Consider the following 26,519-nt stretch of genomic DNA (forward strand, 5'->3'; position numbering starts at 1 on the left):
CCGCCCCCTCACCCCCCACGAACCCCTCTCTAGCCCCGCCCCTCCCCCCACCGTGTGCACGTGACCGCCCCCTCACCCCCCACGAACCCCTCTCTAGCCCCGCCCCTCCCCCCACCGTGTGCACGTGACCGCCCCTCACCCCCCACGAACCCCTCTCTAGCCCCGCCCCTCCCCCCACCGCGTGCACGTGACCGCCCCCCATCCCCACGAACCCCTCTCTAGCCCCGCCCCTCCCACTCGCCCCGCCCCCCCACTCGCCCCGCCCCCCTGTCCTGCAAGCGGCCAATGTTAAATGCCGGCACGCAGACGCTGCTGCTGCTGCTGCGTTGTAAGGTCAATCGCAATTAGCGCCGTTGTCTTAATAATTAAACCTTCGGCTGTGACCCCCCCCACACACACACACACAACAACAACAACCACCACCACCATCATCATCATCATCACCCACTGAAGCCGGATTAATATCGCGTGCCCCCCACCACCACCACCAACATCAACAACGAGGGAGAGGTAAGCAACTTGCATCGGGCATCAAGCGCTGTGCTGCTGCTGCTGATGATGATGATTGACCCGGTTTGACCCCAGAGCCTCCTCCTCCACTCTCGCTCGCTCGCTCACGGCTAACGTCAGTGGCGAGCTGACGTCTGAACTGGTCCTGCGAACGATCTTCATCATCATCGTCCTCCCTTCGTTCCCTCCTGCTGCTGCTGCTGCCACTGCCACTCTCTCTCTCATCATCGTGAAGTGTTCTATCGGATTAGCGTGGGGGGCCGTTACGCAAGCGGCTGGCGTGGTGGCGGTGGTGGCGGTTGTTGTGGTTGGTGGTGGTGGTGGTGGTTGTTGGTGGTGGTGGTTGTTGGTGGTGGTTGTTGGTGGAGGTGGTGCTGGTGGTGGTTGTTGTTGTGGTTGGTGGTGGTGGTTGTTGTTGTTGGTGGTTGTTGAGGTTGGTGGCGGTGGTGGTGGTGGTTGTTGTTGTGGTTGGTGGTGGTGGTTGTTGTTGTGGTTGGTGGTGGTTGTTCTTGGTGGCGGTGGTGGTGGTGGTTGTTGGTGGTGGTTGTTGTTGGTGGTGGTGGTGGTTGTTGTTGGTGGTAGCGGTGGTGGTGGTTGGTGGTGGTGGCGGTGGTTGTTGTGGTTGGTGGTGGCGGTAGTGGTGGTTGTTGGTGGTGGTGGTTGTTGTTGTTGGTGGTGGTTGTTGGTGGTGGTGGTGGTTGTTGTTGTTGGTGGTGGTGGTGGTTGTTGTTGGTGGTGGTGGTTGTTGGTGGTGGCGGTGGTTGTTGGCGGTGGTTGTTGTTGGTGGTGGTGGTGGCTGTTGTTGGCGGTGGTGGTGGTGATTGTTGTTGGTGGTTGTTGTTGTTGGCGGTGGTGGTGGTTGTTGTTGTTGGTGGTTGCTGTTGGTGGTGGTGGTGGTTGTTGGTGGTGGTTGTTGGCGGTGGTTGTTGGCGGTGGTGGTTGTTGTTGTTGTTGGTGGTGGTGGTGGTGATTGTTGTTGGTGGTGGTGGCTGTTGTTGGCGGTGGTGGTTGTTGTTGTTGTTGGTGGTGGTGGTGGTTGTTGTTGGTGCTGGTGGTTGTTGTTGTTGGTGGTGGTGGTAGTTGTTGTTGGTGGTGGTGGTCAGTTGACCGTCACGGGCTCCAATCATCACGAGGGCCCCTACGGCACCCCCTTCAACTTCACCGGTGATGGTGAAGTGTGGTGGTCCACCACGCCGTGACCCCCCCCCCCACACACACAAATACAGCAGTGGATTGACAAAGAACGCTAATCTTCTTGGTTCTTTCGGTAAAGTCAGTAGAATGGAAATAATAAAATAATTCTCATGACGTTTCGGCCACAACGCAAGCAGCCGTCCTCAGGTGAAGACTTATTTTTTAATGTTTTATTTTTATTATTTTATTACTTCCCTTCTACGTGACTTTACCGAAAGAACCAAGAAGATGAATCCCTGCAGTCACGAAAGCTTTAAATCGAAAAAGAACGCTTAAACAAAGACTCGAGAAATATCTTTCAATATCTTTAAATACATCCCCTTCATTGTGCCTGGTTACATCGTTTACATTTCGTTAAGTAAGGAGGCCCCTTAACCTCATCTGAAAATATATCAACGTTTACTTAATACAACACTTTATAAATCCGCTACTGGCCTGGTGGCCGTCCATAAATGACGTCACGTGACTTTTGACGATTTTTGACCCCCCCTAAAATATGACGTCACAAAGCTCTGCCCCCCCCCCGCCCCCCCAAAACCATACTTTCATTTTGAAAATAAAACGTGCTTCGAATCGCTTTAAACTATTGCCGTTGTGGTGCGTATTTAATGTGGCGTTGCACTCTGATGTTGTAGGAGTGTTGTTATAACAATTAGTGTTATAACAATTCTATATTTATTTAAAGTTGCGCATTTTGATGTAACGTCACATTTCTCAACACCCCCCCCCCCCCTCTCGTCACACATCGTCACAAATGTCTGACCCCCCCCCCCCCTAGTTGCGTGACGTCATTTATGGACGGCCCCATAAGCCACACCCGGGTCGTGAGGGTTATTTGACCATACTTCACCACACCGGTCCAGAGCAGGTAGACGAATGGTCTAGTTTTGCGATGCTACTCACCACTTGATGTGAGCCGTGGCCACCGCTCCAATTGTTGTAAACACCTGGGGAGAAAATAGCCCTCGGCTGAGGCAATTACGTAATGGACAGTTGTTATTATAATTGGAAGTGAAATACTTGAGGGAAAACAGCCTTCGTTCTTTGAATCAGGTGAAATCCCTCCACCGTTCTTGAGCGCGTAAACACACCTTGGGTTGCATAACGTTTGAAACAGAATGGGAATACTATTGGTACTCCAGCTACAGAGACAGCTAAACAAACAGCTACAGAGACAGCGACAGATAGCTACACAGACAGCCACACAGACAGCTACACAAACAGCCACACAGACAGCCACACAGACAGCCACACAAACAGCTACACAGACAGCCACACAGACAGCTACACAAACAGCCACACAGACAGGTACACAGACAGCTACACAGACAGCTACACAGACAGCCACACAGACAGCCACACAGACAGCCACACAGGCAGCCACACAGACAGCCACACAGACAGCCACACAGACAGCCACAGAGACAGCTACACAGAAAGCCACACAGACAGCCACACAGACAGCCACACAGACAGCCACACAGACAGCCACACAGACAGCCACAGAGACAGCTACACAGACAGCCACACAGACAGCCACACAGACAGCTACAGAGACAGCTACACAGACAGCCACACAGACAGCTACAGAGACAGCCACACAGACAGCCACACAGACAGCCACACAGACAGCCACACAGACAGCTACACAGACAGCTACACAGACAGCCACACAGACAACCACACAGACAGCCACACACAGCTACACAGACAGCCACACAGACAGCCACACAGACAGACAGCCACACAGACAGCTACACAGACAGCTACACAGACAGCCACACAGACAGCTACACAGACAGCCACACAGACAGCCACACAGACAGCTACAGAGACAGCCACACAGACAGCTACACAGACAGCTACACAGACAGCTACAAAGACAGCCACACAGACAGCTACACAGACAGCTACACAGACAGCTACAGAGACAGCTACACAGACAGCTACACAGACATCCACACAGACAGCCACACAGACAGCTACACAGACAGCCACACAGACAGCCACAGAGACAGCCACAGAGACAGTTACACAGACAACCACACAGGAAGCTACAAAGACAGCCACACAGACAACCATACAGACAGCCACACAGACAGCCACAGAGACAGCTACACAGACAGCCACACAGACAGCCACACAGACAGCTACAGAGACAGCTACACAGACAGCCACACAGACAGCCACACAGACAGCCACACAGACAGCCACACAGACAGCTACAGAGACAGCTACACAGACAGCCACACAGACAGCCACACAGACAGCCACACAGACAGCCACACAGACACAGCCACACAGACAGCCACACAGACAGCCACACAGACAGCCACACAGACAGCCACACAGACAGCCACACAGACAGCTACAGAGACAGCCACACAGACAGCTACACAGACAGCTACACAGACAGCTATAAAGACAGCCACACAGACAGCTACACAGACAGCTACAGAGACAGCTACACAGACAGCTACACAGACAGCCACACAGACAGCCACACAGACAGCTACACAGACAGCCACACAGACAGCCACACAGACAGCTACACAGACACAGCCACACAGACAGCCACACAGACAGCCACACAGACACAGCCACACAGACAGCCACACAGACACAGCCACACAGACAGCCACACAGACAGCTACACAGACAGCCACACAAACAGCTACAGAGACAGCTACACAGACAGCTACACAGAGAGCTACACAGACAGCTACACAGACAGCCACAGAGACAGCCACACAGATAGCCACACCGACAGCCACATCGACAGCCACACAGACAGCCACACAGACAGCCACAGAGACAGCCACACAGATAGCCACACAGACAGCCACACAGACAGCCACACAGACAGCTACACAGACAGCCACACAGACAGCTACACAGACAGCCACACAGACAGCCACACAGACAGCCACAGAGACAGCCACAGAGACAGCTACACAGACAGCCACACAGACAGCTCCACAGACAGCCACACAGACAGCCACAGAGACAGCTACACAGACAGCCACACAGACAGCCACACAGACAGCTACACAGACAGCCACAGAGACAGCTACACAGACAGCCACACAGATAGCTACAGAGACAGCCACACAGACAGCCACACAGACAGCCACACAGACAGCCACACAGACAGCCACACAGACAGCCACACAGACAGCTACACAGACAGCTACACAGACAGCCATACCGACAGCCACACAGACAGCCACAGAGACAGCCACAGAGACAGCTACACAGACAACCACACAGGAAGCTACAAAGACATCCACACAGACAGCCACACAGACAGCCATACAGACAGCCACACAGACAGCTACACAGACAGCTACAAAGACAGCCACACAGACAGCTACACAGACAGCCACACAGACAGCTACACAGACAGCCACACAGACAGCCACACAGACAGCTACAGAGACAGCCACACAGACAGCTACAGAGACAGCTACACAGACAGCCACACAGACAGCCACACAGACAGCCACACAGACAGCCACACAGACAGCTACAGAGACAGCCACACAGACAGCCACACAGACAGCCACACAGACAGCCACACAGACAGCCACACAGACACAGCCACACAGACAGCCACACAGACAGCCACACAGACAGCCACACAGACAGCTACAGAGACAGCCACACAGACAGCTACACAGACAGCTACACAGACAGCTACACAGACAGCTATAAAGACAGCCACACATACAGCTACACAGACAGCTACAGAGACAGCTACACAGACAGCTACACAGACAGCCACACAGACAGCCACACAGACAGCTACACAGACAGCCACACAGACACAGCCACACCGACAGCCACACAGACAGCCACACAGACAGCCACAGAGACAGCCACACAGATAGCAACACCGACAGCCACACAGACAGCCACACAGACAGCCACACAGACAGCTACACAGACAGCCACACAGACAGCTACACAGACAGCCACACAGACAGCCACACAGACAGCCACAGAGACAGCCACAGAGACAGCTACACAGACAGCCACACAGACAGCTCCACAGACAGCCACACAGACAGCCACAGAGACAGCTACACAGACAGCCACACAGACAGCCACACAGACAGCTACACAGACAGCCACAGAGACAGCTACACAGACAGCCACACAGACAGCCACACAGACAGCCACAGAGACAGCTGCACAGACAGCCACACAGACAGCTGCACAGACAGCCACACAGACAGCTACAGAGACAGCCACACAGACAGCTACAGACACAGCTACACAGACAGCCACACAGACAGCTACACAGACAGCCACAGAGACAGCTACACAGACAGCCACACAGACAGCCACACAGACAGCTACACAGACAGCCACAGAGACAGCTACACAGACAGTCACACAGACAGCTACAGAGACAATTTGTGCCGTGGTTGAACTGGGTCATCGAGCTCGTGACCTCTGGGTTGCAATTCCAGTGTGCTGACCGTAATCCCGCAGCAGCATTCACATGCCAGGCAAGTTGTCTCACAGGACACGTATGGTATCGTGGTGCGTAAGAACAGACAATGAATTAGCAGCTGATGCAAATAATGTCCAGGTGACACAAAATGTTACATCGAGCCTGATGGAGCGAACGAACGAGGAACTTCGCAGACGAGGCGGTAAACAACACGTGACAAAAATTATCGATTCTTGACTTGGATCGCATCTCACGGGACCTCGACGTGTCATCGAATTTTGCCTCGTCGGACGGAGCCGTGAACTTGATGCATGGTCCACGAGATAAGAAGCGTCTATTTGTCGAGTAGGGGGGGTGGGTGGTTGGACGAGTGGCTGGAGTGGCTGGAGTGGTGGCGTGGTGGCGTAGCGCTGAACACACTGCACCCTGAACCCGGATACCCAGGATTCACAACTCTCCCGTGGCCATGGCTGACAGCGCTGCTGGTGAGTGATTATTGAACGGTCCTGAGCACCGGCGACCCGCGCTGATCATCACGGCGAGGTACGGCACGACGACCCGACCCGTGGCCCACGCGCGGCGTGGAAGAGGCACAACATCCAGCAACGGAGCGACGAAGAGGGCTGCTGTTACGTGAACACCCGGTCGTGTTTTCCGCTAACCGCTGGGCTCTCTGTTCTGCTGCTGCTGCTACTGCTGCTGCTACTACTACTGCTGCTGCTACTACTGCTGCTAGTACTGCTGCTGCTACTGCTGCTGCTACTGCTGCTACTGCTACTACTGCTGCTGCTGCTGCTACTGCTGCTATTGCTACTACTGCTGCTGTTGCTACTGCTGCTGCTACTGCTACTACTGCTGCTATTGCTACTACTGCTACTGCTGCTGTTGCTACTGCTACTACTGCTACTATTGCTACTACTACTGCTTCTGCTGCTATTGCTACTACTGCTGCTACTACTGCTGCTACTACTGCTGCTGCTGCTACTACTGCTACTGCTGCTACTACTACTGCTGCTGCTACTGCTGCTACTGCTACTACTGCTGCTCCTGCTACTTCTGCTGCTACTGCTACTACTGCTGCTGCTGCTACGTATGTTTCCGCGGTTGTGCGGTGCAGCTCTCGGGAGTTGTTTTGGTCGTTGTGAGGTTTGATTGTACCGGGTGTTGTAAGGGATAAGTACGCCGGTGTACATTTCCATAATAGAGGGGATTTTTTGCGTGGCGGGTGGGTGGGGGTGTTCGATGGGGTTAGATCGGGGTAAGTATAAATGCTGCCGTTGACCCCGTCGCCATCCGACACGGCCAATCCGTAAGGAGGTTTGTCACGTTAACAGAACGTGGCAATTCGTTACCAGTCCAGCATACGGGTTGTGTGTTGGAGAATAAACCCACAACCCGATTTAATCCCAAAACAAACTAAAAAACGCCTCTGTTGTGGATAACATTGGGTGCGAAAAGCCACGTGATTAACAGACGTGCATTTAAATTTTGATTTAAAGCTTTCGTGACTGCAGGGATTCATCTTCTTGGTTCTTTCGGTAAAGTCACGTAGAATGGAAATAATAAAATAATAAAAATAAACCAATAAAATAATTCTCACGACGTTTCGGCCACAACCTGAGGACGGCTGCTTGCGTTGTGGCCGAAACGTTGTGATAATTATTTTATTATGTTTTATTTTTATTATTTTATTATTTCCATTCTACGTGACTTTACCGAAAGAACCAAGAAGAGACGTGCATTTGTTCGGCGTGATGTCAAACGTTTCGCTCCACGTGCTGGTAGCTTATTCGGGAATTCAGTTCTTGTGAGAAAACTCATCAGGGAGCTTGGTTGGTGGTCCGTTCGATGTGTGCTTAGCAGTAGCAGGAGATGGGGAGGGAGAGGTGAGGGGATGGGGTTCGGGTTGACCACCTGCTTGGTGCACCACTTTAACAACCTTTAACTGTCTTTTTGGTTATTTCGGTAAAGTCACGTAGAATGGAAATAATAAAATAATCAAAATAAACCAATAAAATAATTCTCACGACGTTTCGGCCACGACAGACCTGTTCTACACCTGAGGACGGTTGCTTGCGTTGTGGCCGAAACGTCGTGAGAATTATTTTATTATGTTTTATTTTAATTATTTTATTATTTCCATTCTACGTGACTTTACCGAAAGAACCAAGAAGATGAATCCCTGCAGTCACGAAAGCTTTAAATCGAAACCTTTAACTGACCATTACGCACACCGCGTCAAACTCTTTGGTTCTTTCGGTAAAGTCACGTGGGTTAAATCGCGACGTTTCGATCGCGACACAAGAAATCATCATCAGGTGTGGAAGAGGCACAACATCCAGACTCCAATGTTAAAGTTTCCCATAGGCTCCAATGTTAAAGTCTTCTCCCATAGGTGTGGTTTTCACACCTGATGATGATTGCTTGTGTTGCAATCGAAACGTCGTGATTTAATTTACTATTATTATTATTTCTACCTACGTGACTTTACCGAAAGAACCAAAGAGTATGGATCCTTGCAGTCACGAAAACTTCAAATCTAGAATGACACCTCGTCAACCCACACGGTTTACCCCGTATTCTTGTACAGGCAAATTCAGTTCTCAGGGCCATACCCCGTACTGCCGTTTCAATACGGGCACATTTCTGTCTATTTGTTTGTGATTTTCCCTTGTGATGGGGCTTTGTAGGATGAACTTTGAGATGTATAAGGGGCACGGGGTGACCAATGAAGTCTGAATTCGTCTGTAATAGGGTAGGGCACTGATAAGGGGTTGACAGGTATGTAGTGGTGAGTGTTGTGGTGAGTATACTAGTGGGTACTAGTGGTGAGTGTACTAGTGTGGTGAGTCTACTAGTGGTGAGTGTAATAGTGGTGATTATTCATTTGTTTGTGTTTCTCCCTTTCGATGGAACTTTGTAGAATGAACGTTGAGATGTGTAAGGAGACGGGGTGACCAACAAGGTTTGAATTGGTCTGTAATAAGGTAGGGCACTGATTAGGGGTTGACAGGTATGTTAAAGTCTCCCATATACTCCAATGTTAAAGTCTCCCATAGACTGCAATGTTAAAGTCTCCCATAGACTCCAATGTTAAAGTCTCCCATAGACTTCAATGTTAAAGTCTCCCATAGACTCCAATGTTGAATTCTCCCATAGACTCCAATGTTAAAGTCTCCCATAGACTCCAATGTTAAAGTCTCCCATAGACTCCAATGTTAAAGTCTCCCATAGGCTCCAATGTTAAAGTCTCCCATAGACTTCAATGTTAAAGTATCCCATAGACTGTAATGTTAAAGTCTCCCATAGACTCCAATGTTAAAGTCTCCCATAGACTTCAATGTTAAAGTCTCCCATAGACTCCAATGTTGAATTCTCCCATAGACTCCAATGTTAAAGTCTCCCATAGACTCCAATGTTAAAGTCTCCCATAGACTCCAATGTTAAAGTCTCCCATATGCTCCAATGTTAAATTCTCCCATAGACTCTAATGTTAAAGTCTCCCATAGACTCCAATGTTAAAGTCTCCCATAGACTCCAATGTTAAAGTCTTCCATAGACTCAAATGTTAAATTCTCCCATTGACTCAAATGTTAAAGTCTCCCATAGACTCCAATGTTAAAGTCTCTACCCATAGACTCCAATGTTAAAGTCTCCCATAGGCTCAAATGTTAAAGTCTCCCATAGGCTCAAATGTTGAATTCTCCCATAGACTCCAATGTTAAAGTCTCCCATAGACTCCAATGTTAAAGTCTCCCATAGACTCCAATGTTAAAGTCTTCCATAGACTCAAATGTTAAATTCTCCCATAGACTCCAATGTTAAAGTCTCCCATAGACTCCAATGTTAAAGTCTCTACCCATAGACTCCAATGTTAAAGTCTACCATATGCTCAAATGTTGAATTCTCCCATAGACTCCAATGTTGAAGCATACCTGTCAACCCATACAGTTTACCCGGTATTCTTGTACAGGGAAATTGAGATTTTAGGTCCACAAGGCCGTTTTAATACGGGCAATAAAATGTCTTATTTGTTAGTGTTTCTCCCTTGTGATGGGACTTTATAGGATGAACGTTGATATTTATAATGAGCACGGGGTAACCAATAGGGTCTGAATTGGCCTGCAATAAGGTAGGCACTGATAGTAAGGGGTTGACTGGTATGAGTATGGTCATGTAAGGTCTGTTATCCTACAAAGCCACGTGTTGTTTTCATAACGCCAAATTTGGATGTAACCCCATGAATGTGTCGGAACACATTTTTGCATAGCGCCGACACGAAGTGGATATTCACGGGATCTGAGTGAACGGAGCTACGTCGCGTGAGTAGGAATAAGCTGTTGTACGGCTACGTCGGCGTAGCGTCACGCGAGGCAGGATGCTGCTGGATACTTCTAGACGCTACCCGCGCGCCCCAGTCTTTGTTCGGCCTGCGTACGCATCTCACGTGTTATCACGGACCGTACTTTAGCCAATATTATTAATTTATAACGCAGATTTTTCCATAATGCGGTGTTCTTCGGGAATGTAACGACTACCGCGTTATAGCAGAACATGCTGTGTATGGTCAACAAAGCCATGGGGAGCGTGGGAAGGCCTTCATTCAGCAGTGGACTGGCAAGTGCTGTCCGTGGTGGAACAGCACTTGCCCCATCGTTCTGCTGGGCTATACAAATAATGACGGCGTACCGGAGCACATTTCGTATTGATATTCGTGCCATTCTCCTAGCGCATGGCTATCGCGAAGGTGCTGCGTTTCACAGGTGATATCGTCTGCCAGGGGGGTCAGCGATACTGCTGTGTGTGTGATCCCAACTCAGCAATTTGCAGGTAATTTTTTGACGTACTTTGGACCGTTACGATGGCTCGTTTCCAACGACGTCGGAGGATCTTTAACAGTGTTCTACGGTTAATACGTCCGCAGTAATAACCGGGGAGAGCCGCCGGATTCGAACAACGAACCACAGCTGTACCGTGACACACTGCTCCCCCCGATACGGGTGATCCTGGCCTCCTTTGTCTTCCTCCTTTTAACCCGTCGGCGGCCTCCGTTCGCTTTTGTGCCGAGCAGGAGGAGGAGGAGGACACGGCGGAGGAAGAGGCGCGGTGGAGGGGGTCAGGGTCCGGGTCGGCCACGTCTGTCCCGGCTCCGCGTCGGCCGCGATGGCTTCGGCCGCGGAAGCGAAGTCCTTCCCACGGAAGGATCAGCCGGATCCAGGCGGAGTGACCGCCGCTGAGATGGGACCTCTGCTGCCGGGACGCACCGTGAGTCGCCGGGAGCTGGCAGTGGCCGTGGGTGTCGGGGCGGCACATGTCACTGTGTTCAGTTGTCGGGTCCGCCTTCGCTAACCCGCAGTGACCAACGTGGTGAAGGATAGCCCGGTAATCCTCTGGACCAACTTGGCGTGGGGAGGCGTTCAATCCGACAGAGAGACGCTTGCGTGGAAACTGTCCACAACGGCCACATGGGCAGACACCCTGGGCAGTCGGACCGCCAGGCAAGCGGCAACACACAGATGCACCAATAGCCGCAGAGAAACACACAGATACACACAGATACAAATATCCCTCGTACAGCCTTTAACAGACTGTTGGGGCGAGTGCTGTTAGCAAGCACCGAATGAAGGCCGGCACACGTGGTGGGGGTGGGTGGCCAGCACCATGCCCGGCCATCTTTGTCTTCATAAGTGGAGATACTCTTAGTTTTTTCGGTAAAGTCACGTAGGTAAAAAAATGAAATTTAAATTAATTATTTTTTATTAATTTTAATTTCATTTTTTTACCTACGTGACTTTACCGAAAAAACTAAGAGTATGAATCCTTGCAGTCATGAAAGCTTCAAATCTAGAATAAGTGGAGATGTTTACACACCGCACCAGGTGCTCATTTGAGGCTAAGTAGACCTCAGGGAGGCCCAGGACCGGTTCAGATAATCGCCAATGGTGTTGGCCGTGAGAGGGAATTGAACTCGGGGGGCTGGGTTCGTAGCGCAGGGCGCTAATCGCTACAATCTACCGCTCCCCACCATCACACAGCCACGTGTACAGCAACATGGACAGATACATAGACCATCATACAGACAGCCACACAGCCAAATGGAGAGCCACAAACGCAGCCACACAGGTGCACAGATACGTACAAACAAGAAAAAGCGCAAACGTCTGGGCTTTGTGTCAACACTTGGCGTCGCTTAGGTGGTTTCAGACTTGGCGAAACAACTGTTTGAACATCACGCGATTTAAATAGAGCTTTGTGTCACCCCGCAGTGTGAATAAGGTGCAAAATAACGCTCTCCCGTTGGCAGCGGAGCATGCAAATGCATTCAGAGGAGAGGGTGTCATCTTCTTGGTTCTTTCGGTAAAGTCACGTAGAAGGAAAATATGTTTTATTTTTTATTATTTATTATTTTCCTTCTACGTGACTTTACCGAAAGAACCAAGAAGGAGAGGGTGTTTTTTGTATCTCGGCGCTGCGCTGCGATGTCTTGCAATGTGCCAGTCCGGTCCTTCTACCAATCCCCTGCTGGGTTTATGGCCTCCCCAAGCCAAGTAGGCCGTGAGCGATATTTGACCATGCTTTCCCCGCGCTGCTCAGTGTGGGTTGGCGAAGGCATAGATGTGTGCGCATACGAGTACAGTACAGTTTTACTGGTACGAACCTCCTGGTTACACCAGCCCACAGGGGATTATTGTGTCCGTCGTGCAGGGAGGGGCTGGGTGGGGAGGGAGGGGCTGGGTGGGGAGGGGCTGGTTGGGGAGGGTTGGGGTGGGGAGGGGAGGGTGGGGAGGGGCTGGGTGGGGAGGGTGGGAAGGGTGGGGCTGGGTGGGGAGGGGCTGGGTGGGGAGGGGCTGGGTGGGGATGGGAGGGGTGGGGCTGGGTGGGGGGTGGGAGGGGTGGGGCTGGGTTGGGAAGGGCTGGTCACCCCGTGGTGCCCTTATAAAACTCAACGTTTAACCTACTCACGCCGGCTTGTGCCCGCCCTCACAGTCGGGGAATACACCACGCCGCCGTTGACCCTGGCCATTGACCGAGCAACCCAACGTTCTTACCAGCTCCCTCCGCAGGAGTGCGTTTCGATGGATTTCGCTGCACTGCAAACAATGCCCCGTTAACACAATTGCAGCGTGGTTTGGTAAAAAGGCTAAGCTGGTCTTTAAACGACGAATTTAAACAAATGTATGCCATATGCTCCCATTCTATAATGGGCACCACGTGTGTTTATCAACGGGAATACGTATATAATTAGCGGTAATGTATAATTAGCGATGATGATGATGATGTATAGACGCAGACACATGTTCTTGCTTACTACGAGCCTTTAATTTTGGACGCAACACGAATTCTAGGCCCAGGCTTAAACTTCATCCTCTCTCCAACCGTCCCCTCCCCTCGTGCTGTCCCCTTTTATATCCCTCAAGTTCAAGTTCATTTATTAGGTGTAGCCCTGTGAGCCATTCGGCTCTTGAATCGGGTGCAACCGCAACAAACAAAAAACATGAACAAGAAAACATCTTAAAGTGAATATGTGACTAAGTGCAAACAGAAAATCGAAGAAATGACAGCAAAATATTGCAGAAAAAGCACCGTACATCAACGCTGTGTGCAAAAATCCCAGTGGGATGCAAGTCAAACAACAACAACAACAACCACAAGACAACTTAGATTAAGGCCATCAGTCTAACTCTGTACTACAACAAACAAACATGGCCAAACCAGTAAACTTTTCGAAATCACCAAAATAAAGGCCCCTTTCTCGAACGTTCGCTCACCGCCACTCCCCGCACCCAGTCCTCCTCCTTCCAGAACGGTTGTCAAGAGTCACCCCCGACAGTCCACCCTCGTTTTCACCGCCTTCTTACCTTCGAATTTTCCTTCCAATCACTTAAATTCTGAGACCTCCCTTGCCAGTATCAAAATATAAGAATAAGTTATATCCTATCTGGCCATCATAAAGCGGTTGTGTTAAGATGTTCACACACCAGACGGAAACCTTTTGCAAGGAATCGTGTCCGCATTAACCACACGTACTTGTGGTGAACATGCAACAACAACAAAAACATGCTCCGGTAGTATATGATGCATTGTCTTTGAAACTGATTGGTCCACACCAGAGACAGCTTTCTTTGGAGCCGCTGCTCACCCCGAGCTCTCACTCCTGTCCTTCTCATCTCGCTCTGCTCCCCTCAATCTCCCACCTCTCTGCACCCATCTCGCTCTCTGTCTTCTCATCTCATGCTAGGCCACTCCACACCAGAGGTCGCAAACGGGTTTTGATTCCTTACCCGTACTCGGCCGCACCAGGGTCGCAAACGGGTACCCGATACCCGTACCCTACCCGATACCCGGCTACCCGTACCCGGCCGGGTATCGTGCAGGGTACGGGTATCGGGTACCCGATTGCAACCTCTGGGATGAAGCCATGTTGCAGGCGCGGGTGGGTTGATTCTAGGAACTTGAATTGTGAGAAGAGACAAGACGTTGGGAAATGAGTGACAAACAGTTACTCACCGGTGACTCACGGCCTACCCGTACCCGGCCGCACCAGGGTCGCAAACGGGTACCCGTACCCGGCCGGGTACGGGTAGCCGGGTATCGGGTAAGGTACGGGTATCGGGTACCCGATTGCGACCTCTGCTCCACACAGACTTTCCTACAGCTCCCCGCTCATCATCTCACTCTACCGCCCTTCCCACATCCTCTACACTCCGGCAACCAGCCTTTTTATAATGGAAGTCCAACAGTCAACCTTCGATTAGTGGGAAGTTGCTTATTCCCATCTGCTACCCTCATTTCTGGAAATGGATTTCTCCAGCCATCCGTACTATCTACTCCCTACCTCAAGTCCAAACTAAAGTACTTCCTTTTTTCACAATGACTCGCCGCCTTCGTGCACATATTAAATAAATAAGCCCACGGTTTCTGTACAGTTTCTTCAGATGTGGTCACATTTTGACACTATCCGAAACCAAAATGTGTGGTCATTTTCAATGTACGGAGACCCCCAGACTCACATAGAGCCCATAGACTCACACAGACTCGTAGACTCACGTAGAGACCAATAGAGTCAAATAGAGACCCAAAGACTAACATAGAGATCCATTTACAGTACAATACTCACACGAGACTCGTATAAGTGTGCTGAGGCTTTTGGCACGAACTTTCATACAGAAATTCGTAGCAGCAGCATCAGCAACGCCCAACCGTGGACTTTCGCCCGATAAAAGATTGTGCGGTGCTTGTGAAATTGATGTTGTTCCCTGTAAATCCTCTGCTAGGCGGACATGCGGGGGGGGGGGGGGGCTCTGGTCTGGACCGCTGAAAAGTCCGGCAAGCCGCTACACTCAGTTTAACACGCCGTAGTAGTAGTAGTGGTAGCGGTAGTGGCAGTAGTGGTAGTAGTGGTAGTAGTGGTGGTAGTAGTGGTAGCGGTAGTAGCGGTAGTGGCGGTAGTGGTAGTTGTAGTAGTGGTAGTCGTGGTGGTAGTAGTGGTGGTAGCGGTAGTAGCGGTAGTGGCGGTAGTGGTAGTAGTAGTGGGCTTTCGAGACAAATATCATCCATAATAACAGGTTTTTTGGGTTAGATCGGGGTAAATATAAATGTGTCGTTAAACCCGCCACCACCCGACACAGCCAAATTGGTAAGGTTTGTCACGTAAACAGAACGTGACCAATTCGTTACGAGCAGAGCACCACACCGGTGTGTCGGAGAGCAAATCCACAACATTAAAATCGACGTAAAACAACACAACAATAACACCACGCCTTTGTTGCTATATATGTATGACCGTAAATGTTTTAGGGTCTGTAGTGTGTGTTATTGTACAGACCAACACGTAAAATGCTGTATGGCAATTATGTATTGTCCAGTCCGCGTGAACGCTGGTCCCCCCCCTACCACCCCTCCCCACCACCCCCCACCACCCCTCCCCTATCCCCCCCTCCCCACCACCCCCCACCACCCCTCCCTATCCCCCCCTCCCCACCACCCCACCACCCCTATCCCCCCTCCACCACCCCCACCACCCCTCCCCCCACCCCCACCACCCTCCCTATCCCCCCTCCCACCACCCCCACCACCCTCCCCACCACCCCCCACCCCCCCCCCTATCCCCCCTCCCACCACCCCCCACCACCCCCCCCTATCCCCCCTCCCCACCACCCCCACCACCCCTCCCCTATCCCCCCTCCCCACCACCCCCCACCACCCCTCCCCTATCCCCCCTCCCCACCACCCCCACCACCCCTCCCCTATCCCCCCCTCCCCACCACCCCCACCACCCCTCCCCTATCCCCCCTCCCACCACCCCCCACCACCCCTCCCCACCACCCCCCCACCCTCCCCTATCCCCCCTCCCACCACCCCCCACCACCCCTCCCCTATCCCCCCTCCCCACCACCCCCACCACCCCTCCCCTATCCCCCCTCCCCACCACCCCCCACCACCCCTCCCCTATCCCCCCCTCCCCACCACCCCCACCACCCCTATCCCCCCTCCCACCACCCCCCACCACCCCTCCCCTATCCCCCTCCCACCACCCCCCACCACCCCTCCCCTATCCCCCCTCCCCACACCCCACCACCCCCCCCTATCCCCCCCCCCACCACCCCCACCACCCTCACCTATCCCCCCTCCCCACCACCCCCCACCACCCCTCCCCTATCCCCCTCCCCACCACCCCCCACCACCCCTCCCCTATCCCCCCTCCCCACCACCCCCCACCACCCCTCCCCTATCCCCCCCTCCCCACCACCCCCACCACCCCTCCCCTATCCCCCCTCCCACCACCCCCCACCACCCTCCCCACCACCCCCACCACCCCTCCCCTATCCCCCCTCCCACCACCCCCCACCACCCCTCCCCTATCCCCCCTCCCCACCACCCCCACCACCCCTCCCCTATCCCCCCCTCCCCACCACCCCCCACCACCCCTCCCCTATCCCCCCTCCCCACCCACCCCCCACCACCCCTCCCCTATCCCCCTCCCCACCACCCCCCACCACCCCTCCCCTATCCCCCCCTCCCACCACCCCCACCACCCCTATCCCCCCTCCCACCACCCCCCACCACCCCTCCCACCACCCCCACCACCCCTCCCCTATCCCCCTCCCACCACCCCCCACCACCCCTCCCCTATCCCCCCTCCCCACCACCACCCCTCCCCTATCCCCCCTCCCCACCACCCCCCACCACCCCTCCCCTATCCCCCCTCCCCACCACCCCCCACCACCCCTCCCCACCACCCCCACCACCCCTCCCCTATCCCCCCTCCCCACCACCCCCACCACCCCCTACCACCCCCTCCCCACCACCCCCCACCACCCCCTACCACCCCCTCCCCACCATCTCCCACCACCCCTTCCCTATCACCCCCTCCCCACGATCCCCACCACTAGCAATTAGCCTAAAGTACATTTACACATTTCTACATTATACACAATATATAACGTATACCCAGTGCTTGTGTACTATACGTTACATGACGTATTTAACGTAATACAGTATGTCCATGTCCTATTATATTGACTATCTCTTTGCATCCCACTTACATTTTAGATTATTTATATTTTTCAACTACCCAACCAGTCGAAAAATAGTTAGCATCTCGCCACCGTGACGCCTCCAGTGGAGGGCCTTCTGCCAGCGGTGGTACGAGCGAGGCATTTCAGGGCTGAACCTTTACCAATCTGCGGGTGTGCAGGATGCGCGGACGACTTCTGGTGGAGCCACTGAGGAGGAAGAAGAGGAGGAGGAGGAGGTTCCGCTGAGAGTCATCACGCTGCCCGAGCAGGCCCACCACGCCATGGAGAAGATGGAAGAGTTTGTGTACAAGGTACGTGTGTGTGTGTGTGTACGTTGCACTTCTTTCACGCCGTACGTAGCCGACCGTGTTCATCGGACGTGCGGGGGAAGGACAACAAACTATGTACAGATAAATTTCGATTTAAAGCTTTCGTGACTGCAGGGATTCATCTTCTTGGTTCTTTCGGTAAAGTCACGTAGAAGGGAAATAATAAAATAATAAAAATAAAACATAATAAAATAATTCTTCACCTGAGGACGGCTGCTTGCGTTGTGGCCGAAACGTCGTGAGAATTATTTTATTATGTTTTATTATTTTATTATTTCCATTCTACGTGACTTTACCGAAAGAACCAAGAATATGTACAGATAGTCCCCGAGTCACGATGGTCCGACTTGCGATAGTTCGATCTTACGATGGCAGGCAAACGCAGCAGCATACGAATCTTGGTGAGTGTAGTACAATATGATACATTACAATACGTTCAATGCATGTATGATACGTAGCTTTAGCGATTTCATTTTAGGGTTACCACGATACGATACGTTCAATGCATGTATGATACGTAGCTTTAGCGATTTTATCTTAGGGTTACCATGATTACGATACGTTCAATGCATGTTAAAAGTTTTTATAGCAGATAGGATTGTTTCCTGAAAAAACTTTTGATTAAATTTCAGTTCATATTGGTAGGCCAAGAATTTACCTTGTTTTTGTTACTTTACATTTTACTGTGCAATACAGTATTGTAATTAGTAAATACAAACAGTATATAGTTTATACAGTACGCTACTGTAAATTGCTCTGTTCTGCTAAATTATCACCATTCTTTAAGACTCCTGGGTAGGCTAGGCCATCTTCGACTTACGATTTTTTCGACTTACGATGGGGTCGTCGTAACGCATCTCCGTCGTAAGTAGAGGACTTACCTGTATGTTGAACTTCTTTCACACCGTACGTAGCCGCCCGTGATAATGGCAGGTAGGTGCGGGGGAAGGACAAAGCTGCCACGCTTCTGAGAGACTCAACCACGACTCATGAAGAGTCCCTCTCATCCCTCACACTCTCAGCACCGCCCACAAGAAAAAGACTAAGATCCCCCGTGTAGCCTCAACAGACTGTTGGGGCAAGTGCTGTTAGCGAGCGCCTATGAAGGTCGGCACGGCACACGAGGGGGTGGGTGGCCAGCACCACGCCTGGCCGCCTTTGTCTCCCCAGTGGCGATGTTTACACACCGCACCAGCTACTCATTTTAGGCTAAGTTGACCTCCTATTACATTGCCACGCTCGCTCAACTTACTACCCCACCTCCATGCTCTTTCTGATGTGCCTACGAGCATATTTAGTGGCCACTCCATATGCTCATAGGCGCTGCCCACTCCTCTGCATCCCGGCTAGCTCTGCCCCGCTGCATCATGGGTCGCGCACGAGGGCAGAATGATTTTTCACGGAGATTTAAAAAAAATCTCTCGAATTTCACAAAAACCCGTGGACATCGGTCGCAGTGTCTGCCGCGTAAGTGACGGCATTTTCTGCGTGATTATCATCGTCGTCGTCATCAACGTTGTTATCATCGGTATCGTTTTAATTATCATTATCACCGTCATCATCATCATTACTCTCATCGTCGTCGTCATCAACGTTGTTATCATCATCGGAACCATATTAATCATCATCATTATCACCGTCATCATCATCATTACTCTCATCATCATCATCACGATTGTCGCCGCGATTATCGTCATCGCTGCCTCTTGTTTATTTTACACTTTTTTTTCTCTGCCAAAAGGTCGTGGCTTCCGAAACGTGCAGCTGCCTTGCCCGTCTTTTGACCCAGAAGTCCCCGTTATAGCAACGTGGGAAGTGGTTGTTTACAGTGGGAATCATCAACTGGGCACAGCTGAACAATAGCGGGGGGGGGGGGGGCCGTGTGAGCAGCTACAAACACAAGCGGAATTGCAGCGTAAACGAATGCAAGTCGATTACCCATTGTTTTTGGTGGGTGGAGGGGGGGGGGGTCAGGAGGCAGTCATAACAAGAGAGGTGGAGGTCAATATTTACACTGGGATATTTGCACACAGCGTTGGTGTACGGTGATTTTTCTGCAATATTTTGCTGTCTTTTCTTGGATTTTCTGTTTGCACATAGTCACTTTAAGATGTTTTCTTGTTCATGTTTTTTTGTTTGTTGCGGTTGCACCCGATTCAAGAGCCGAATGGCTCACAGGGCTATACCTAATAAATGAACTTTGAACTTTACCAAAGGTCACTGAGGTTGGTTACATAGGTTTGTAGGTCGGCTCAACCTCAAATGAGTACCTGGTGTGGTATGTAAACATCAACACTGGGGAGACAAAGGCGGCTGCGGTGCGGTGATGGCCGCCCACCCCCTCGTGTGCCGTGCCGGCCTTCGTAGGTGGTCCTCGCTAACAGCACTTGCCCCAATAGCCTCTTCAGGCTGTACGGGGGATCTTTGTCTTTGTATCGGGAGAGATCGTCCACTAATCTTCTTGGTTCTTTCGGTAAAGTCACGTAGAAGGGAAGTAATAAAATAATAAAAATAAAACATAATAATATAACATAATAATATAATATTATTTTATTAATAAAAATAAAACATAATAAAATAATATAATAAAATAATATTATATTATTTTATTATGTTTTATTTTTATTGTTTTATTACTTCCCTTCTACGTGATTTTACCGAAAAGAACCAAGAAGATGAATCCCTGCAGTCACGAAAGCTTTAAATCGAAAATCAAAAGCGATTTGCGACGAGTCGAATGACCGAGGAGCGTTTTTGGAAGCGGTTGGAATTGCCAGCGTCTGTTTCTTGTGTAGAGGTGTTACGGGAGGGCGAACAAACACACCAGGGGTGGTTATGCCCGCACGCGGAAGGATGCTTAAACGGCGCTGTGATCCCCCAAGGCCCCACCCCTCGGTGGGGGAGTTGCTATATAAGGCGGTGAGCCGGTGGGCTCGGGGTTCACTGTTTAGCTTAAACCAGCGAAGAAGGAAGACCGGCTAGATAGGCCCTGGGACTCCCCTGGATCGCTGTCCTTCTAAGGAGCGACCAGGGCAAGCCAGTGGCGTGGCCCCGAGAGCCCAGAGCCGATGCTCTTGTAAGAGCCGGTCTGGGGACTCAGGGTGCCGTGATCCCAGCTTGGCCAGAGCTGGATCAGCTAGCCTCCCCTAGCTCTGTAGTGGAGGACCTGGGATTAGGCTAGCCGGGATAGAGATTGTGGGATCTCCCTGTTAGGCAGGTGAAGGGGCCGGTCTGGTGACTCAGGGTGCCGTGATCCTAGCTTGGCCAGAGCTGGATCAGCTAGCCTCCCCTAGCTCTCGAGTGGAAGACCTAGGAGTAGGCTAGCCGGGATAGAGATCGTGGGATCTCCCTGTTAGACGGGTGAAGGGGCTGATACCCCTTCGAGTGTCGTATTCCTTGGCCTGTATATAGTGGAACGTTTAATAAAGAAGTGTGCCTCCGACTACGTCGTCCAAGTCTCTTTGAACCTACTACACTTGTGTGAACCCATCCACGGCGCAGGTGTGGGAACGGCGCTGGCAGGTCATCCCGTTCGACCTGCTGCCCAGCTGGCTCCAGGACAACGATTACCTCCTGCAGGGCCACCGGCCGCCCATGCCGTCGTTCCGCGCCTGCTTCAGCAGCATCTTCCGCATCCACACGGAGACCGGCAACATCTGGACGCACCTCATCGGTGAGAGAAGGTTTGCGCGAATCGCGGCACCAGGATCGCGGCGATGGCTTTGCCGTCTTTTCTTGGATTTTCTGTTTGCACATAGTCAATCTGAATTTGGAGCTTTCGTGACTGCAGGAATTACTCTTTTGTTCTTTGGGTAAAGTCACGTATAAAGATAAAATAATAAATTAAATGATAGCATACGACGTTTCGATTGCAACACAAGCAATCGTCATCAGGTATAAATGAAATAGCAACAAACATCTAACCAGAAAACTATAGACGGATATCTGTCTGCTTATATGTCTGCCTATAGTTTTGTGGTTCTATTTTTGTTGCTATTTCATTTATACCTGATGATGATTGCTTGTGTTGCAATCGAAACGTCGTAGTATGCTATCATTTAATTTATTATTTTATCTTTATACGTGACTTTACCGAAAGAACCAAAGTGCACATAGTCACTTTAAGATGTTTTCTTATTCATGTTTTTGTTTTTTGTTTGTTGCGGTTGCACCCGATTCAAGAGCCGAATGGCTCACAGGGCTCTATACCTAATGAACTTGAACTTGACGATGTCTTTGTACGTTTGTTCGAGACGCAGGGGTGTCGCGAATGTGATTTGTTTTACAGACGCAGCCTTGCAGTGGTTTAGCAGCAGGGGGCGATGCTGCTACGTGTAAGGAGTGTTTTGCTGGTGGTTTTTTGTCGTTGCAAATTTGGAACGTGAGGCTTGCATACAATGGCCTATGTGTGTGTGTGTCTCTCTCTGTGTGTCTCTGTGTTATCTCTCTGTGCTTATGTGTCTGTCTGTGTGTGTCTGTGTTGTCTCTTTGTGCTTGTGTGTCTGTCTGTGTGTCTCTGTTGTGTCTCTCTCTGTGTGTCTGTGTTGTGTGTCTGTCTCTGTGTCTGTGTTATCTCTCTGTGCTTGTGTGTCTGTCTGTGTGTCTATGTATGAGTCTCTCTCTGCTTGTGTGTCTGTCTGTGTGTGTCTGTGTTGTGTGTCTCTCTCTCTGTGTGTCTGTGTTGTCTCTCTCTGTGTGTGTGTCTGTCTGTGTGTCTATGTTGTGTGTCTCTCTCTGTGTGTCTCTGTGTGTGTCTCTCTGTGTGTGTGTCTATGTTGTGTGTCTCTCTGTGTGTCTCTGTGTTATCTCTCTGCGTATATGTCTGTCTGTGTGTCTCCGTGTCTGTGTTTTGTCTCTCTCTCTCGAATTTAGCAATCTTTGGAAGAACGTAATCAACCAGGTAGGGTGTTGACTGTTATGTTAGCCGACTCTCTGTGTCGTAAGTTTACTAGGTTTGTTTTCTCTTTCATTTCTACCTGATGATGATTGCTTGTGTTGCAATCGAAACGTCGTATGCTGTTCTTTGATAAAGAAAAATATTTCTACGTGACATTACCCAAAGAACCAAAGAGTAGTTTCTGCAGTCATGAAAGCTCCAAGTCAGGTTTTAATGGCCTACCCATTTCGAATGGCGTAAGGGGATCGTTACCGTCCTACTGTGAAGAAGGTTAAATTCTAGATTTTAAGCTTTCGTGTCTGCAAGGATTCATATTCTTAGGTTTTTTTGGTAAAGTCACGTAGGTAAATTTTTTTTTAAATTAATAAAAGTAAAATAACAAAAATATTTTATTTTACTTTTATTATTTTTTTACCTACGTGACTTTACTGAAAAAAACCTAAGAATAAGAAGGTTCAAGTTAGGCCTCGGGCTTTGTGGTTAGGTCAGGGGTCGGCAACCCACGGCTGCGGGGCCGCGTGCGGTGGCTCTTGAAGGACTGCAGAGGCCGCTCTTGAAATTCTAAACAAATGGCTCTTCTTGTTATTGTGGGTGCCGACCCCTGACCATGGAAGCCGAGTTTACCATGGGAGTCCAGTTTACCATGGGATTTCAGTTTACCATGGGAGTCCAGTTTACCATGGGATTTAAGTTTACAATGGGAGTCCAGTTTACCATGGGAGTTCAGTTTAACATGGAAGTTCAGTTTAACATGGGAGTCCAGTTAACCATCGGAGTCCAGTTCACCATGGGAGTCCAGTTTACCATGGAGGTCCAGTTTACCATGGGAGTCCAGTTTACCATGGAGGTCCAGTTTACCATGGGAGTCCAGTTTACCATGGAGGTCCAGTTCACCATGGGAGTCCAGTTTACCATGGGAGTCCAGTTCACCATGGAGGTCCAATTTACCATGGGAGTCCAGTTTACCATGGAGGTCCAGTTCACCATGGGAGTCCAGTTTACCATGGGAGTCCAGTTTACCATGGAGGTCCAGTTTACCATGGGAGTCCAGTTTACCATGGAGGTCTAGTTTACCATGGGAGTCCAGTTTACCATGGAGGTCCAGTTCACCATGGGAGTCCAGTTTACCATGGGAGTCCAGTTTACCATGGAGGTCCAGTTTACCATGGGAGTCCAGTTTACCATGGGAGTCCAGTTTACTATGGAAGTCCAGTTTACCATGGGAGTCCAGTTTACCATGGAGGTCCAGTTTACCATGGGAGTCCAGTTTACCATGGGAGTCCAGTTTACCATGGAAGTCCAGTTTACCAGTAGGTACACAAAAATCTGTCAAAACTTGACCCCTCCCCCGTCCCTGTACGCACGCTTGACGCACCCCCCCCCCCCCCCCCCCGAATCCTATAGAACGGCCGATATTTAATCCACACAGAAACGATCAAGGATTAATAATATTAACGTGTTTTAGCAAACAGACAGTCCACCGCCGGCTGCATTTAAATAATTAAGTTGCGTACCATTCAAAAGGTGACGGCGTACTGTCGGAGTTTCGTGACCACGCGCAGTGTCAGGCTGCAGCACAGCGGCGTTAGCTGCCGCCTGCTGGGCCACCGCCTCAGGATCATCCACAGCGTCGCTGACGTCGTCGTCGTCATCATCATCATCATCATCCAGCTTTTGGTTGTTCTCACTGTCAGAAGGCTCTGTCGTGTGAATGCGCTGGTGTCGTTTGGCACTGGCCTGCGACGAGTGATGCTACACGCCGTGCACGGGACATGTGCGCTTGATAATTATTTCAGGTTGTGCGAGTGACGGACAGCGCATTATCAAATGTCCGCGCATCAGCAGCACAAACAGATTCACGGCTAAAACCTTGAGCCAGCGGCAGTCTGTGGAGAGGCCAGATTGAAGGATGTGTCATCCATGGGGCAGGCCGCCAGACTGTGAGACTCGCTGCTGAGCTGCGTGACAGCTGCAATCAGGGGTACGGTGGCATACAAGTGTAGTGACTGTCACTGTGTGGTGCCGGGCTTGCGAGGCCGCGGCGGATAATACGTTGCCATTACGTGCAGCCCGGTTACTGGGCGTAGTAGCACCAGCCCTAGCGGGGCTTGGGTGAGGCACCACGTACGGTGTGTGCGGTGCGGGCTCCCGGTGAGGGAGCGAGAGAGAGCGTCATCCAGCCAGGGTTACGTTGGGGCACGATAACGCCGGTTGACCTGCCGACACGTGACCGGATGGTATTGGAGGGGGGCCACCGGTGGACGGGGGGCCGCTGGGCGGTCACGTGGTGTAGAGGAGCTCTCGGGAGCCTTTGGGAAGGAGCTCGAGAGAGATCTAGAAGGTGGGCGGGGCGAGGGGCGGAGCCGGCCCCAGCACGGGCCGATATCATGGGGGCGTCCCCGCGAGAGGCGAGCGGTTTACACCATTGGAACCTCATTTGCCAGTAAAAAAATATGATAATTGGTTTTTTACCCTTTTATCTGGCAACAAAACTGACACCTTTTTACGAGGAGTCATGTTTGCATAGACCACGATACCTGCAGTCATAATGCAAACAAAAAACATAACTCTGATAATTTATGCACTTTCCTTGAAGTTGATTGGTCCACACCCGAGACAGCTTTCCTTAGAGCCTAGTCTCACATGGTGTTGGACCAGATGACGCCAAAAGGCGCCTTTTGGCGTCATCTGGTCCAACACCATGTGAGACTAGGCTCTAAGGAAAGCTGTCTCAAGGACAGTGCATACATGATCATAGTTATGCTTTTTGTTTGTATTATGACTGCAGGTATTGCGATCTATGCAAACATGACTCCTCGTAAAAAAGGTGTCAGTTTTGTTGCCAGATAAAAGGGTAAAAAACCAATTATCAGGCTCGGGGTTCTTCGTGTTGCTGGTGATGAAGATCTACGTCGGGTTCAAGAAGCCTCTAGCCACGCGGTCAGGGACCCAGCTCGCGGTGCGGACCGTGATAGCGAGACCGTGTCTCGCTCTGTCGTAGCGTGGTCAGGTGGGCGTTCGACACCCGAGTGTAGGGTGACGATGGTGCCGCTCCCCCACGCCCCGCTCCAACAGGCTTCGTGCTGTTCCTGTCGCTGGGCGTGGTGTACATGCTGCGCCCCAACATGGCGTTCGTGGCGCCGCTGCAGGAGAAGGTGGTGTTCGGCGCGTTCTTCGTGGGCGCCGTGCTCTGCCTGTGCTTCTCCTGGCTCTTCCACACCGTCTACTGCCACTCGGAGAAAGTCTCGCGCACCTTCTCCAAGTGAGTGGCGCGCGAGGGCGCGGGCTGACGGGCACGAGCTCGCGGCCAGCAAAAAACTAAAATCTTGGGCGCCGCGGTTGGAGAGATGTTAGTTTGACACGTGCAAGGTTTTCGCGACCAATATTATTCATAATCAACGTTTTTGGGTTTAGATGGCGTTATTTATAAATGTGTCATAACCCTCCACCACCCGACACGGCCATTCAGTAAAAAAGTGTCACGTTGACAAAAGACAAATAGTTCACTGCTTTAGCCCACCGGTGTGTTGAAGCGTGAAGCCACAACATTTACAATTTGAGTAGTACGACGTTTCGCTGGTAATTGCATCCAGCATCATCGGGCAATTCGC

At 51.1% G+C, this 26,519-nt stretch overlaps 1 protein-coding gene across 2 annotated transcripts in view; it reads left to right on the forward strand.

Annotated features, from left to right (window-relative positions):
• The first annotated feature begins 273 nt into the window (after positions 1 to 273).
• The window catches only part of LOC133356822 (adiponectin receptor protein 1-like), a 32,614-nt gene continuing 6,368 nt past the window's right edge, over positions 274 to 26,519 (forward strand). Inside the window, exons 1-5 of one of the 2 annotated variants that reach the window (XM_061574533.1) lie at positions 274 to 510; positions 11,235 to 11,428; positions 17,862 to 17,993; positions 21,513 to 21,684; positions 25,984 to 26,170. In XM_061574533.1, the coding sequence (XP_061430517.1) occupies positions 11,327 to 11,428; positions 17,862 to 17,993; positions 21,513 to 21,684; positions 25,984 to 26,170 (593 nt within the window). In that variant the 5' untranslated portion in view covers positions 274 to 510; positions 11,235 to 11,326. Of the gene's footprint in view, positions 511 to 6,578; positions 6,649 to 11,234; positions 11,429 to 17,861; positions 17,994 to 21,512; positions 21,685 to 25,983; positions 26,171 to 26,519 lie in introns of those variants that run through there. The other variant, XM_061574532.1, reaches the window with a different exon arrangement.

Source organism: Lethenteron reissneri, chromosome 55 (genome assembly GCF_015708825.2).
Source record: "Lethenteron reissneri isolate LAM-NWPU_2019-01 chromosome 55, ASM1570882v1, whole genome shotgun sequence".
NCBI lineage: Eukaryota > Metazoa > Chordata > Hyperoartia > Petromyzontiformes > Petromyzontidae > Lethenteron > Lethenteron reissneri.